The 17,326-nt window shown below is 41.8% G+C and overlaps 1 protein-coding gene across 2 annotated transcripts in view; it reads left to right on the forward strand.

Annotated features, from left to right (window-relative positions):
- Positions 1-17,326, forward strand: part of tbc1d22a (TBC1 domain family, member 22a) — a 198,895-nt gene that overhangs the window by 32,579 nt on the left and 148,990 nt on the right. For both annotated transcript variants that reach the window (XM_049567332.1, XM_049567331.1), the window contains exon 6: positions 7,749-7,819. In XM_049567332.1, coding sequence (XP_049423289.1) covers positions 7,749-7,819 — 71 coding nt within the window. The remainder of the gene's footprint in view (positions 1-7,748; positions 7,820-17,326) is intronic.

A 17,326-nucleotide genomic window follows, 5' to 3' on the forward strand; every position in this document is an offset into this window, starting at 1 on the left:
GGGACAGTAGCAGAAACTTTTTCTCCCACATTGTGACAAGTGCCCGTTGAGCGAAAAAACAACAGATTAATTTTCAAAATGTCACGAAATGCCTTTAATTTATTCCAGCGGAGCGAGGGCTCGGCTGTCTCATTCATAATGCACAAGAGATGCCCCAGAGAGTCAGATATGCTTTCTGAGAGATGAGCTGGCCTCACACTAATGAAACGACATCTGCAATTTAGCCTGTACGTCAACTATGCTCGTGTTGCCCTCTCCGTCTCTGCCCACTGTGGGGAATGGAGTTTTATACCTCAGAAATTATTTCTCTGGAATTGGAGCTAAGATAAGTATAGCTTTATAGTAGCCATTTAGGAAATAGGGCTATAGACACGCTTCCTGTGAGAGTGTATTTGCATTAGAATAAAGAGACTATTTCACAGATGGATTATGGATTACATATTTATGCAGATCTCCTCTTAAAGCAGCATTTTAGCCCAGGACTAATTGAAATGTGTGAAACTGGAAAAATATTTTCTACTAAAACTGACCACTGTCCTTTTATGTACTGTACCAGCGCAGTGCATCAGTACTACCTGGGTCTAAAAGGCATCTGGGCTCACATTGGGCTAACTGATTTAGATTCTGCAGTGGTCCATCTCTCTGCTGGAGAGTGTTTGGAAGATAGCAAGTAGAGGCTGTGTGTGCGCTTTTCTGTATATGATGTATGGGTCTTCCTGGTACATTTGCTTGTTCTGCCGTTCACATGGTGCCAAGTAAATATTTGCCCCTTGCACACTTCTACAATAAACCCACACACAGACACGCCTCATCAGTGTGGACGTTTCCTCTTCTACCAGCCCTCCCTGCAATACAAAGTGTTCCACCAAAGGGGACGGGGCTTTGTGGAGATCACTGCAGCGTCAGGATGGTAAAGACCATTAGCTAACTCGTGCCTTCCGTCCTTTCACCCCTCCTCTCTGTAACCCCCCATGGTGAGATTAATGCCAGTTGGGGGAAATATAACATAGTTTAATTAAGCCTGAGCCCACAAGATTCATGGACTCATTTCTTTGTCTGACAGTGCAAATGTAGGTTCAAAAGGTGCAAGGCAAGAGGAGAGACACCCCTGACTAACTGTTAGGAGCATAATGAATGTAGAGGTGCATGCAGGATAACAATTTCACCCTTAAAGTCTTGGACTTTGTTGTAAGGGGCTTCTGCATAACTTCACAGTGGCTCTCCCACTCTGCATGTGAAAAAGGCATAATTGCAAGCAATGGTGCATACAGAGTACAAAAATACACACACAGGCTCTTGCAAAAGAGATTCAAAGATGTAAAAATTCATGTGGCAGTATTGTGATGGGGAGCTGTGAAAGTTGATGCAAATTTGAAAAGTGTATGCACATGTGCTTGGTAGAGGTGTCACGATTTTCCCAATTCATGATTCAGTTTGACTTTCGATGTTAAGGTCACAATTGATTTTTGATTTAAACTTTTCCCCCCAACACTGATGACTACGCCACCATAAGGCCCCTACCACACAGAAAGCATTTTAGCAGATGGAGGTGTTTTTTGTAATTGTTTTTGATGAGAATGAAGCTTTTTGATCGCATTTTTTGTGTTGCAATGTGCCTCATGTTTCTGTACTCTATGGGCCTGGCATTTTTGTCGGAGCACTTTGAATTCCTTGCGTTGAAAAAACTTTAACTCAGAGCGGAAGAGCACCCCACGTCATCTCTTTTGTTGTCACGTTTTTTTCCCCATTATCCAATCAGATAATTTGAGAGGCGGGCCTTCTGTCATGGTCACTACAAGTTTACAGTTGGTAAATAATGGAGGAGAAACTTCCCCGACGATTGACACCAGGTTGAATGGGGGGAAGCTCCTGGACCAACTGGTGGTACGCCCCGTGACCCACCCTCTTTTTTAGGGTCTCAGGTCCCCACAGATCACTGTTTCCCTGTGCCCAACAAACTATTTGCTGACAGTAACTAGCTACTAATCCATCCATCCATCCATCCATCCATCCATTTTCATAACCGCTTATCCTCTTGAGGGTTGCAGGGGGGCTGGAGCCTACCCCGCTGACATTGGGCAAGAGGCAGGGCTCATCTCGGACAAGTCACCAGACTATGGCAGGGCTGACACATAGAGACAGACAACCATTCACACTCACATCTACAGGCAATTTAGAGTCACCAATTAACCTGCATGTCTTTGGATTGTGGGAGGAAGCCGGAGTACCCAGAGAAAACCCACATTGACACAGGGAGAACATGCAAACTCCACACAGAAGGGCTCCCTCCTGGAATTGAACCAGGAACCCTCTTGCTGTGAGGCGACAGTGCAGCAATGTACCAAACAAAGGGCCATATGGTCAGATTTAAATAATTTATTTAAAATGCAGTAACAATGAGTTATTTTACCAGTCAGTTGGAAACAAACTGTTAAACCCCCAAACAAAAAGAAGAGAAACTAGATGGAGGAAGGGAACTTTACAACAACAGCTCAAGTTTTCTCACCTGCAAAAAGCCCCCAGATCCTGGTGGTGCCAGGATGGAAGAGTTGCCTGTGCCAATGTTCTTTTCCCAGTCATATTTGATTATGATGCCAGCTTGTTTCCTGAAGAGTCCTATGGTACCTGCATGTAGCATACCCTACAAACTGTAGTTTTTCTGTCAAGAACACATTTGTTGTTTGCATAACTCAGCAGGAATACAACATGTTGCCACATCAGTGACTTTAGGGAGGCAGGGGGATTTTCCTGTACTGTTGTTTCTTTGGCATCTCGACTCCAGTAGTGGCCATGGTGTCTTGTCTTATCACTAAGATAACGCTGTGTTGTCTTTGAAGTGTTGCATTTTTTTATTTGTCAGACTGACAAATACTGGGAGAAGTGCTGATCCTGCTTTGGATTTTAAAGGTCGAAATCAAAAGCTCGTTCTGATTGACTTTTGACTGGGAATAAAAATTATGACCTCCTTGGTGCTTTTACATGCAGTGGTGGCAATCAATTGCCACAGCTCCCGAAATACTCTTTCATGAGCCTGCAAAAAAGGATGTGCTCTAACAAACCGTACTGGGACTTAAATTGATTTCAGCGGAGGGACAGGACCAGAGTGCCATCAGTTTTGCCCATGCTGGCATCAATACTGTATTTTATCTCTTCAGTTACATCAGGTATTGCTTCATAAAGAGTTTTTTTTTCTCAGATTAAACAGAAAAGTAGCTGAAATCATTTGTTATAAGTGCTCCATCTCCTGTATTGTTGTCAGATGTTATGTAAAGTTTTAAAATGATCAACACTGATAAAGAGGTATTTTCTTGAATTTCTAGTGTTCTTTTTTTCTTGCCAAAATCTGTTGCCTACATTAACCACAGTGCAACTAAGACCACTGGCTAATGAAGCCTCAAGCAGCTAGCCTTAAGCAGAGATAATGGTGCATTTAATTTGCACTCGAAAGTTGGGATTTCAAAGTTCCCAATTGGAAATTTCAAGTGGAACTCCTCCTGATGTCAGATTTCTGACTTTAAAAGTTGGGGGACCTCACCAACACTGACCTCAGAATCCAAGATGGCCGCATCAAGTTATGGAATCTGTAGCAATATACTGTTTATTAGAAGTTCTGTCTATTTTGTGTCTCACTTAAACAGTTGGACACACAATACTATTGAACCTTTATATGTGGACATAAAGGTGTTTGTATGCGCAAAATATAGGCTGATGCATTGTTATCAACTGGTATTGCTAACAATGGCTAACCTGGCTACAACTGGTATTGCTATCATCTTGGTTTTCCATCTGGAATGTGGTCAACTCAGGTGTGACGTAATTCCCAGCTCCTACTTTAGACTTCCTGGGTTAATGGAACTCAGCATATGTAGCGAGCTACAGAGGTCTGGGAGCCTCGTTTATTTCTAACTCCACGCCCCAGATTTTTATCATTTTCATACTTTAGCTCATACTCTTAAGCCCCAGCTGATACTCACACTAGCGTTGTTACTTTAGGTAGTTTATTAGATTTCACACAGCTCCATCTGAAGCCACAAAAAGCTTGATACAACTTTTGTTCACATGCAGTAGTTCTCCCCAAGATCCGCATGCAGACGTTGCTATGTAAAAATGCTGTAGCTCTCCTGTAAGTGCCTCATGGTGCCAGTCATGGAAAACCTAGGCAAACAGAAGTATCAAATTGAATATCAGCATGTACATTACAAGCACAGTGCTAACTATGCTTGAAAGCTACCAATTCAAGGGAAGGCAGAAGCTTTTAACAGACAGTAGCTTTTCCTCTGTCTGTACACAACATAACTCAGTAGCAGTATTCACACACTTTCACACATTGCCTTCCACTTGTTGTACTCCTGAGGAGATGGAGGTAAAGGAGCAAATAGACACAGGGAGAATCTGTGGAATTCCTGCAGCACCTTTGCTCTGCAACTTTTATGGTCTGCGTCGTGTCTGAGAGAGTTTTTCATCTCTGTTTTTTTTTTTAAATGCGACTGGCAGCTTCACAGGTAACCTTGGGGTAATCGAAACCTTCCCATACTGTGGGGCTCTGACTCCATCCGAACCAACAGAGCCGTGCTGTGCAGTAGATCACTGTATTGAATTTCTATATAATTAAAGTCACTGGGGACAAGGTAAGGGAGAAATTTTAAGTGGAAGATGCACAGGAACTATAGTGAATAAATAGCTTCTCCCATCAGCTGAACAAGCTCTAATGCGTTTCACTCAATTTAGCCAATGGACTTAGCCCATTGCTGTTTAGCTGATTGCTATTTCCTATTCTGCTATCAGTCTCTGACTCTCCATTGCATTTGCCTTGAAGAACAGGCAAGGCAGAGTCATTTGGCAGCACTAATCAATACTGTTCACTCTGTGCGAAGGGCTTATCAATTTCCAGCCTGTGCCTTGAATAAGAGTCGAGGAAGAATTTGGCTTATTCATTAGGTACAGTTGTTTCCTTTTTTTTCTTCCTTACTCAGAAAAGTATATTAAGGCAGTGCCATTTCATTTGCACGGAAATCAATTTCTCCTCCTTCCTTCACTCTGGGAATGCAGGTAAAACAGTGGCAGCGCAATTACAAGTGAAGAGATTTCCACTGCGTTTTTATGTTTGCCTCAGTTTAGCTGTGGCAACTCGTCTTGTTGAATGCTAATGGGGGGTTTGTAGACTTGCAGGGCTTGGGCAGAGGAAGACCTATCTGTGAATAATGGATGAGTTAATGTTAGCGAGAACTCATCCAGGATCCTGCTGCTCCTTAAGAAATACTGCTGGAAAGCGCACAGTCATATATCTTGAATATCCTAAACTGCCTCGTCCTGGTCGACGAGGTCACTCAGTGATTTCACTTCCCTCTAGGAAACATTTATTTGGGTGAAGAATATATGATGTGAAGAAAATGAGTCATGGATTATCCAAAAGGAATTGACTATTACATCATAGCCCCAAAGGAAGCCCAGTGTGGGTCAGGGCTAGTCAGATTGGTAAGTAATGTGTTTTCTAGTGGAGAGGGTGGAGACACCATGGCATGGATAAGGTCAGATTTGAGCCCTGAGCAAAAACTGTTACAGAAACACTGCTGTCAACAACAGCTTTAGCTCTTTACATGAACATGATCTCTTTTTGCTGCAGGGGGATTACATCCCACATCTTTATTGTGATCGACTTATCATGTTTGATTCACTAAAAATAGGATGAAATAGAAGACGCAGCTTACTAAATACCACAAGATCCTGTTGAGCCCTAGACCCACCCACCGTCTCTTCCTGTCAATGTGTGTGTGCTAGAGAAAGATGGATATGGGCTGGATGTCTGTGTAGCACCTCGCAGTGGGCTATATTTTCTAGGTCTTCATGAACCCAAAGGGAACTACTCTCTGCCAATTTAAAAGTTCAATTTGCACCTCTCCATCAGATTTATTTTACATTATAGCCTGCTGGATCTCCCAACTGGCCCAGAGAGAATCTAGTTAATAATCCACTTCTAACCCATCAGATAATTTCTTTGAAGTGAAAGAGAGACAGTAAGGGAAGTCTGGACAGTGAGGAAATGGTTGGTTGGTTGGTTGGGCGGCTGGTTGGTGGATTGATTGACTGAATAATGTCCAAGAATGACTTGCTTATTCAGTAATAGTTTGAAAATGATTTTTACTGGGTTGATTTTGTGCTATGGTAAGCAGGGTGTCTGCAGGTCCTTAGAAAGTCTGTAAAATGTCTTCAATTTCATGTTATACATATTAGGCCTTAAAAGTCTGATTTAACTGATCCATCTAATTTCTTTTTGTCCAATTTAGTCAAGCTATTTTGAGTTTAAGTCCACATTTCTTACTTTACAGAATCTTTAAACCTACCTATGGAACTTAAGTCTTGTTTCCACCAAACACTTTCGGTATGGTACCTTCGGAACCAAAAGTAACCCTTCAGACGTGAGACCTCAACCCTTGGTCTTCTAAGTGTTTCCACCGCAAACAGTACTCTTTCATGTGGGCTGGGTTGTTGTCACTCACTGCTCTGTCCAGCACCCACCATATTTCTTCCTTTATCAGTCTGCACCTCGTTTATCGTCCACAGAACGAGGCTGCATGTAGACATTACCAGAACAAAATAAAACAGGTTGCAGTGAGAGTCCATGGGATATTTAAAAATAGCGGGTTCATTTAGTCCTTCTGGGGCAAGCTCAGGGGTTTAGTGTTGCTATAGCCCACAGGAACAGTGCTCCATGATGCTTTTTTTTTTCTCAGATTGAGGATTAGAATATATGTTTTTAGCTCCACCTTTTAGTACCAGATCTGTGTGCTAGGTACCCCAACAAAGGGAGGACCAAAAATGTGGATGGTACGGAATGGTTCCATTGGTACCTTCCACAACTTTTCACAGTGGAAACAGCAAAAAAGTGTACCGAAGCGAGCTGTACTGCTCAGTGGAAACAGGGCTTATTACTGCTTTTTAATTTTTACTTGCACTTACCTGTTGGCAAAATTTAGTTAAGGTAACCTACTCTAATAACCATATTCCTACACAAAACCTACCTCTCCACAGCACAACATATATACTACTTACCCTTATATTTACCTGCAATGCTTGAATAAGAAAAGGATGATTTCAGTATTTTGGTTTGCATGTATCATGGCTGAATACGTGTGGAACAATAATATTTTGGTGAAATGTTCTTATTATTAAAGTTTAGTATTGAGTATGTCATCAACTCATAATTAACAAAGACAACGTGGACCACACACTGCACTGGACACGGCTGGAGGCTGGTAAATGCACATTAATTATAGTGGAAGGTGGGAAGGCAATTTTTATTTTTAGAGACAGAAAATCATACAATTGGAAAAAGGCTTGATATAGTGCACTTTTTTTCAAAAATATTAGTTTTTCAGGTGCAAGCAAAATGGTAAAATATGAGATATTTATCTTTTTGTTTTGCCTACATCTCAGTATCTCTTGTAATTGCGTCGTTCTTTATTTGTAATCAGAAAATGTTAAAAACAAGGAAAGAAAATGATGACACTATCAACATCTGAGATGAAAACCCAAAGTTCTCCGCTCAGATATATGTATTATGCTCTCTGTCGCTGGTGAAAACCTGGCAATGAGAGAAGAATAATACTGGCGATAATGTAATATCTTCGGATATTATCGGCCTGCCATTTAATCAGCTGAGCTCTAGAGGGAAATAAAAGTCTTCGTTTGGAAAGTCCCTGTGGTGAATCTAAAATGAACCCTCCGGTTTTTGTGATCTTGTTTTGCAGAGGAGCTACGGAAACTCAGCTGGTCTGGAATCCCGAGACAGGTCCGACCGATAACATGGAAGCTCCTTTCAGTAAGTTTTGCACGCAGCACACACACACTCACAGAGATGCTGTACATATATAATGTACATTCAGGCGGTGGCAGGCACATTGAAACAAACACGAATTTGTGTAAAACATAAAAACATGTGCATACAAACACGCTAGAAGACAAAAACTGTGTAGCCTCATACATAAACCCGCAAGTGAGAACCTAGATTCATCAAATGCACTCGCAGGCTCTCTCTCTCTCACACACACACACACACACACACACACACACACACACACACACACAGATATTATCGCACAAGTAATAAACACATTACAGAGGATCTTAGGCACACATGCACAGAAAGTTGCTGTCATGTTCCCTCTCCCACCCCCCTCCCTTTTTTGATTTATGAAGACTGGTAACAGTCCTGCTTTTTTTCAGACTTCAATAGAGAAAATTAATTGCGAGGCACAAATAATTTATTCATGAGACACGCGGTGTGTTTACTCATTAAGCCATTGTTGTGGTGTACAGCTCCTAGTCTGCAGAGAGAAGACTGGCTTTTTGAACGCCATGACTCTCCCATTAATTACTGCACAATAGCTAATGTGCCGCAGAAAAGATGTCATTAAAGGTGTGTGTGTGTGCATGTGTGTGTGTCCCTGTTTGTGTTTTTTGGTGGTGGGAGGTTACCAACTGGGTGCTTTAACCATTAACGGCTGCTTTGTTTGGTGCTCTACTGAAGTGAGGGCTCTTAACAGCATATGAAGTTGCAAAGCATTGGCTGTAGTGTACACAGCCAGGTACGGGGGGGTGGGAGGAGCACCTCAGCTCTTAAGCTGACTGTTTGTGTGTGTATGTATGCCTGTGTGTGTGTTTGTATGAGGGTGATTGAACTAATGTACCATAGATAACACGCCATTAATGGTTTGTTGGAGTTTGTGTTTGATTGTGCATGTTTGTCTGTCTGTGTTTGCGAGTCTATACATTATGTGTGAATCCATGTGTGGGTAGCAACTTAGTGTGTTCCATGAGTGTACCTATATGCTTATATGCAGTTTGTGTATAAAGAGAACACAGTTGCAAAGCACAGCTGCCCTGCGGCGTGTGTGGATGGACCGCCTGAAGGAGCATGAAGAAACAAAGCAGATTCAAAAATATGAAAAGAACAGAAAACAAAAAAGGAAGAAATGAGGGGACAAGTAAATGAAAAATAAATGATAGTGGGTTGGAGGATGACAAGGAGTCGCTCCACATTTTGGGGAACTGAAAGCTTTAGAGCTTAAGATGTGCTGATAGTCAGATTTTGGAACTTTAGAGAGAACTAGCCGAGCTGTTTCTTCATGCTTACAATGTCTACACTCTTAAGGCCTGTACACATGCTGCGTCTTTAACTGCTTGGAGAACACATGGTCAGGCGCTGTGTGCTACTTTTGTGCCTTTTGCCAGCTTTCAAGAGCACGATAGTAGGTTCCACCTGAGGTTGCTAAGCAACCATACCAAGCAAGTGTGTAGGCCTATTGTCCATGGGACAGATGAAAGCTCTGGCAGCCCCGCACCAAAATGATCAACTTTTTCATTTTTATAACAGACTGATATTTACGGAAGAAGGGAAAGATATATGTCCGCTGTGATTGTTTGCTTCTTGCCATGTGACATGCAGTGCACACTGCTGCATTCCAAAAGCTGAACTCGGCAAAAATGGGTGCTCGGGAATGCGGGCGTGCCGCTCTGGCATCGTTCTGGCATGGAGTGCACCTGTCGTGCGTCTACATTGAAAACAACGAATTTGAGGGTGCAAAAACGCAGATGGGTACTGCCCCTTAGACTTTAAGGCTCCTAAAGGGTTTTTCCAGAAGGACTGAGGTTCTACCCAGGACTATGTGCTTTTGAAGAACACTTTTTTTAAGAAATTGTTCTTCAGGGGTTTCTGGAAAAACTAAGTTTCATTAAGAACTCTTTTGATCAAAAAAATACCAAAAAAAACCCCTTTGGATGGTATGCTGAAATTCGTTTTTTTCTTTCTAGTACCTGGTACTCAGCATCTTGTATTCAGTTCTAATTTAGAAAGGTATTTTGGTTCCAAACCCTACCGCACCATTGACATATTTAAGGCTGTAGTGGTAGTGTTTTTACAAAATGCCCACCCCCTAAAAACACGATTGTAAACCATGAGTGTTGTGGGTTGTGCTGGACCACATCTGCCCCGGCCCTTTAGGAGCATCATGAAGCCCAAGGCTGCTGAACGTGGTTCCCTTGGCTTCAGAATTACCCGATAAACTAAAACCATGATCCGTATGGGAGATTCTGAGTCTTTCAAGGTGAGATGAACGCAGCACCAGCGGATCTCTTTCTTTTTTCCCTCTGTAGCAGTTTACGTAGTTTTGAGATGGGGGGTTTGAAAAGTGATTAGTTGATCTGATCAGTGCTGATCGGATGATCATATCATATCGATGAATGAGAGGAGCAGCTGTTTGTGAGTCAAAGCAAACTTAGAACCACTGCAATGAATGGTTAAGTTCATCATTCTGCTCTCAGAGTACACAATAAATAACCCAAAGGTGTATATATATTCCAACAGTGCACCTAATGAACAGTCCAGCTCCAAAAATAGAAAATCAAAACTTGGCGGCAGATGTTTTAATTGTGGCAGGCCGCCAAAAATAAATGTGGGAAACCTTGCATCGGTAGAAATGAAGGTGCTAAGTTAAGATAAACTAAGCCCATCGCCTCCAGGCTCAAGCTGCATATTTACCCTACAGACATGACAGTGGTATTGATCTTTTCATCTGACCCTCAGCAAGAGAGCAAATAAGCGGATCACCCAGTATAAAATATTCACTCTAAAAGCTGGCTGTAAAAGGTTGTGCTTGTGTCTTTACAGAGAAATCAAATGTAGTCAGCATGAATTCCTTCGAGGAGTTCAAGCTTCTCCTGCTGAAGTTGACTCGTCTGGTGTCTCTTTTTGACGCCCTGTTGCTCCCATAGAGCTTGATTATTATTTCAGTTCAGGAGACAGTCTGGATATGTGATTTACACCTTTCTATTTGTTATGTTAAAAACCAAGCCAATGCTGTCCAACATGGTCACCACAAGCACAGATACTTTATCTTTTGTTTCTCTCTTTCATGGACACTTACAGATTGGACGTGGTTTAAACAAGATTAAATGCAGCATAAAGGAATAAGACTCATATCTTCATTGAGGACGTGTATGTCCAGATGACTTTGATAGATATATAAGGGGCGTCTTGACTGTGCAAACTTAAGATCCTTATCTGAAGTTATCTCAGCCCCACCTTGCAAGGTTTTCAATACATTTCTGGAGCCTCGTGCAGCGTGAATTATCCCAGGGTTAAATCCAAGGTTTGGATTAAAGTGAAAAGTGGGCACAGTGTCAAAAGCAATCATATCTTCTGAAGTGTCATAACACTTGACTGCCTTCTCTGTCCTGTCTGAGGTATGATCCAGTGCAGAAATAGATAGGAGGGATCAGGCTCGAAAAATCTATTCCCTGTCTGGCACACGCACACACACACACACACACACACACACACACACATACACACACATACACACACATTCAGACTCACAGCCCACGCTTGTATTCCATAAACTTGGCAGAGGCACCTAATAAAACTTCACTCCAGTGGTGTCCCTTGTGCCCTTCTCCTGCTCACCAGCGTGCACCAACCTATTTGATTTTTTTCATCCTCCCCCCAGCAGGCGTGCTTGAGCCCCACTTGTTCTTCTACCTGACAAAGATGAGAAACAAGTTTTCCCCACTCCGGTCTGAGCACGGTAATGCTCTCCCCCGACGGCCTGCATTTACCTCCCTCCGCATCCCAGAAATCGTATATAACCATCTCCACCGTTATTAGCCAGTGTGGAAATTAAAAAGCAGTCAAAGAAAGGAGAAATTTCTCTAACAAAGCTGATTAGGAGAGAGCAATTTCTAGCCTCACTGGAGAGCTCCCTCTACCTCCTTTCACTATTTGAGCAAGAGGCTCCACAGGTTGCCCCCGGCTTCAGAAACACATCCGGTTGAACTTCCTATTATTTCAGAAATGATGCCGTCTTATTCCATTTTTTTAAAGAGCACTTTGTGTCCGAGCCTAAAGGAGAAAGGAGAAATTAAATGGCTTTTCTGCTTTGTGAAAGAATGTCAGCCCGTGGCAATATGTACATTTGCTAATGGAGTGTGGCTGTTAAATGTGAAGTGGTGGGAGAGGAGAAAACTAACTGGCTGTGGAAATATTGATAAAGCTAAAGGGTTATATGAGATGTGTCAGGGAGCAGCGGCAGCGGCGACAGATCCAGATATTATTATGTTTAACCGTTACCTTACAACAGTACACATAATTAAATCGCCTGAGAGAAGGGAGCAATGATTTTTCCATTTAAGGCAGGCTTGTGATCACCCTCCCTCGGTATGCACGTCTTAGACAGCACATCTCACACCTCAGCGAGAACATCTAGTTCCTTTACAGTTTGTACACTTCAGCTGCAGATTCACCATCACCTTGCGATATAAAATTTATAATTTAAAATTTATTATTTATTTATTTATAAAAAACTAACACCTGAGCAAAGTGCTTTTTGTCAACAGATCCAGGACCAGGAACTGAAAGATGTTGCTTTTCTGTTTCTGTCACTCTAGTTTGTATATGTAGGTTGAAGCCAGTCATGATAATTAGTTTATCAATTTCAATTCATACATTAAGTGGACATGACTTTGATATCGATCATTGTGTTTTAGCCATTATATTGCCAGAATATACAGCAAGGTTACCCCCTTTTTCCCCTCCACCCCCTCAAACTTGCACAAGTCCAAAGAAAAATAAAATAGCACTTCTAAGGTGACACAGTGTAGCTTACCGGTAGCCTGCAGCTGCACTTTTGGAGTGGGAGAGGCACACTTCTGATAACTGCTACCTTGCTAACCCCTTGTAACAAGCCAGAATTTTTTTGCATTGCATTTTTTGCCTTGAATGGACAGGACAGTTAAGTGTGAAAGGGGGAGAGAGAGAGAGAGAGAGGGGATGACGTGCAGCAAAGGGCCACAGGCTAGACTCGAACCCGGGCCACTGCGGCAACAGCCTTGTACATGGGGCGCCTGCTCTATCCACCAAGCCACCAACGCCCCATGACTTGCAAATGTTAAGTTTGTAAGAGAACACTCTTTACTTTGAAGTACAGTGAATTTCTGGCACAGAGCTTTTATTTTGGAGGGCAGTTTCCTGCTGTAGAGTGAGTGACTAATGGGCAGCTTCTTGACAGACAGGAAACTAGCTCAATGACATGGCCAAACACAAGTATGACGCTGAATATATTTAACTATGTGGAACTTGAACTAATGAGTAAGGATAAATCTTGACCTCCTGGCTGGACCAGTTGGGAACCACTGGCATAAAGTATTCTCAAAATGACAATAATATCATTTATACCTATTATTTCTGGAAAAAAATATCATCCACCAAAAGAAGTAATCATGACGGGCCGGTGTGTGTGGAATACACCCTCTGCATTTGACCTGTAAAGGATGGGTCCCCCTCCATACATGATTGACAAGCAGACCTGCATATTGCTTACTGTGTAGTATTTGTTCCTCCTCTGGATTTTAAAATGACTTGTTAACTGAGTAAGAGAAAGAAGTCATTTTTATGAGTAGAACATCAAGAACATAAGAGATGTAAGTCGAATCAGTTAAACCTTGAAGAACTGTCGATGTTTGGTATTAGATATCAGAGAAGCACTTCAAATGATTTTGTTTTCAAAAAGATTAAAAAATAAAGTTTTATTTATTGCAAATATAGAAAAGACAAAGTCAATTCAGGGTGTGAAATAGCAAACAGCATCCCAGACTCAAGCTTTGCCAGACCACAATTTTCAGCTCAATTGATGTGTTCTGGCAAAACTTGGGTTGGATGACGGCATGTCTTGCTTGGCTGTTATTGGTAATTTTGTTTGGAAGACCAAAGTTGCAGTCAAGGAAACATTGTTAAACCTAAACTTTCTACTAAAATAAGCTTCTGAATAAATTTGAGGTAAGAAAAAAAAGTCATGCAGTTGCAGATTCATGCTTAACTTCATCTCGACAAAGTTTAAGTAGCTGAAATTGGGAGGCGGTGAGTCATGGAATGAAATTGATTCTCTTGTGGATGTTTCCAAACTCAACTCACCAGATGTAAGTCTATAAATGGACACGTAGAGAAACAGGGACAAAAGCATTTATAAAAAAAAAAAAAAAAAAAAAAGTAAAGTTTTATTTCTGCAACTTTTGCTTTGCCCGTAGTGGGACAGTTTGTTTCCAGTCTGCTTCCAGAGTAAATGTGTGCCTGCTAAGTAGAAATCAATTTAGATTGCGAGAAGACTAAAAAAAAAAAAGAAAAAACAAATTCATTTAAATTCCCCAAATGGATTCCCCAAGCATATTTCCCCTGTTTTTTACAGAGAGCTTACTGAAGTGGAGGATCCATTAGAGGGATGGAAGGATCGAGGGGTAGATTGATGCAAGGAAGAATGAAGAGATGAGGTTTATGTGGGCTGATTAACAGAGGCAGGAGGAAGCACTGTGCTGCCACATTTTGTACCACTGGCAGGTCATGCGGAGCCGGCATGCATTTAAGCTTCACTTTCTGTCTTCCCATTTCTGTTTTTTTTTTTTTTTTCTTTAGAAAGTTTCCACTCACCCTTTTTAACCAGTAGACCACAAATGAAATGGAAATTAGTCACTCAGGTTCAAACATAAGTACACTTGGATTGTGGGCACTTAATGCACTTTACTGTGAGATATACTCACTTATTTTAATTTTCTACTTTCTGAAAGAAAGGCACGATGGTTGTGCTGACTGCATCCTTTTCCCTCTAACCAATTATTATTCAGACTTTCTGTATGTAACCTGCACAAAATCCTTGGAATTAGTGACCCTTCTCTCTGAGGCCGCTAAGTGAACTGCAGTCAGCATCCTGTTAGCGCTCCGACACATGTAGTCCGTAGTCACGAGCGAACACCATCAGCCAAAATTGTGACAAAAAAGAGACTTACAGTGATTGACCCTCATGTTGAAACAATGTTAGGAAATAAGTGACAATTATATTTGAAATAATGTTACTTTAAGTAGCGTACAGTTTTCAAATGACCTTACCAGCTAATTCTATGAAGCAACCAGTTACAGATCCATGTTGAACAGCAGCTTGTTGGTTGCCCCTGCAGCACTCTTGGCTTGTAGAATGTGCTTTGTATCTTTACATTATTTATTGTTTGCTAAATCAATATTGTTTATCATAATACATAAGTTAGTATAATGTATCACGTTACCTGGGGAAGTAATTTGGCAAGTTAGCCAACTGACATATCCAATCAAAGTATTTTGCTAGCAAAAACATTAGCAAGCAAGCAAGCTAAGTTATTTAGCTAGCTGTAACAAGGCTATGCTGGTGTTGGTTGCTTAGTAATGCCAGCTGATAACATAATTTCCAAACAGCAAGCTGGCTGATTTTCTAGCTAAATCAGTCCTCGAGTTTGGATGAATTCAATGAGGGTAATCATTCTAGATTGTATTAGCAATAGACATTAGCAAGCAAGCTAACATTAGCTAACATTAGCCCGCTAAAAAGCACAATATTGCAATATATTTCACATTAGCGCTTCCTGCAACGTTAGGATTTCTTCTTAGCACCGATGGCCACTGTGATTACGATATGGGGTATTAGGGAATTTGATGTATTTACTGTTTATCAGACAAGAAATGAGACACAAATTAGCAAGCTAGCGCGCTCCACCTCACTTCTTGCCGCTAGGAAGCTACCTTAGCAGCTGTAGCAACTTGAATTCAGCCGGTGCAAACCCCAGAATTGGGATTTACACAGAGCTGGTGGCCAGCAAAGCATGGGGTACAATCCAGGGAAGTGCAGAAACAGAAGTTTGCACATCTGCCCTCCGTTTCTTAGCCGACATCAGCTAGTGTTGCACACTGTTAGCACTGTAGCAGAGCTGAAGAGAGGCAAGACACTCGGAAACTTGACATCAGATCATTTGGAATTTGTCTGAAAATTTGGTCTAAGTCCTTTACGAAGAAGTCGGTCCACAGGCTGTTGTAGGCAACTGAGAAAGACGGGAAGTTCTTGAGTTACATTACGACCTGTTTACCCATTGGCAATAAAAAAATGAGTAAAACATATAGAAAGTAACTTACAGTACTTTCAAACAATTATTTCACCCAGTTTACAGCCCTGGTAATCTGAGAAAACACATATCTGTAACATGTGGGCACATTGAAATATACCAGTTTCCCAGAGCACCATCATTAGAGATAAAGAGTAGTCATAAAATCAAATCACAGTATAGTGTATTACACAGCTTGTGTCCTCTTTATAGTCTTCAAATCCCCTGCGTGTGTGTACGTGTGTGTATGTGTGCGTGTGTGGTCCTGTCCTATCGAGCAGTAATGTAGCTGCAGTGTGATTGACCTCCACTAAGCTGTCCATTAACCTTCAACACACACATGCTCTCCTCTCCCTCATTTGGCACAGTGCACATAACACGGGAACCCACTGTTTCGTCGCTGGCCTGTTGTGGCGGTTCGTGTTTGTGTGTGTGTACACTCATATGTTTGCATATGGAGCAGTTTCAACATGTGACGCCACGTGGACTTTTTGGCAGAGAGCGATCGCAAAAAAAGAAATCCCAGTCAGTGCTTAGCCTGATTTCTGCAGGCATGAATGTGACCAGTCTGGCTGACTGGCAGCAGCGACAGTCAGAGAGGCAGCAGTCGGGTGGATGGGACAGGAGGTGTGGATGAGTAAGGACTCTGCCTCCTTCACACTATTTTGGTTGTGAAAATATTTTGTTTTCAGGGTTACCGACTGAAACTAGCAGATAAAGGGAATAAAATGTACTTTGAATGACAGTATCTCTGAAGGTGAAAAGAAAGATACACTAGCAGGGAATATGAAATGTGATGTGTGTGTATATATGTCATAACACACACATATGAGTGTGTGGAAACATGTTGTTTGTAGTATGCATATTTTTCACAATTCGCGAGTTTGTGTTTGTATGTGTTAGCCGAGTGTGTATGTGTGTGTGGGCATCAAATAAGCCCCTAGACTCTCCAGGCTTCTCCAGGGGCCTTGTCTAGGTAAAAAAAAAAAAAAAAGACTACAAAACAAAAAAGAGAAACTTTTTGTTGCCGCTCTCTTATTGATTTTCCTCTAGACAGTTGCCCAAAATTGATACTTTATGTGTGTGTACATGTGTGTGTTTCGATATGCTTGCTAGCGTATTACAAAAAAGCGGCAGCCAGCTTCCAAAAACAACAAACGGCAGAGTCACAACAAAGCCAAAGATGCACATAGATAGCGAACACACACGTGTAGCGCGCACACACACACACACACACACACACACACACACACACACACAGACAGTCCCTAACAGCCTTTTAAGACCTGTTATGTTTTTCCGTGAGGCCTGATGTTCAGACTGTCTCTGTTGGTGCAGGTAGATGACTGTAGTTTGATGGCGATTCCACTAAAGCCGG

Source organism: Epinephelus fuscoguttatus, linkage group LG22 (assembly GCF_011397635.1).
Source record: "Epinephelus fuscoguttatus linkage group LG22, E.fuscoguttatus.final_Chr_v1".
In the NCBI taxonomy this organism is placed as follows: Eukaryota; Metazoa; Chordata; class Actinopteri; order Perciformes; family Serranidae; genus Epinephelus; species Epinephelus fuscoguttatus.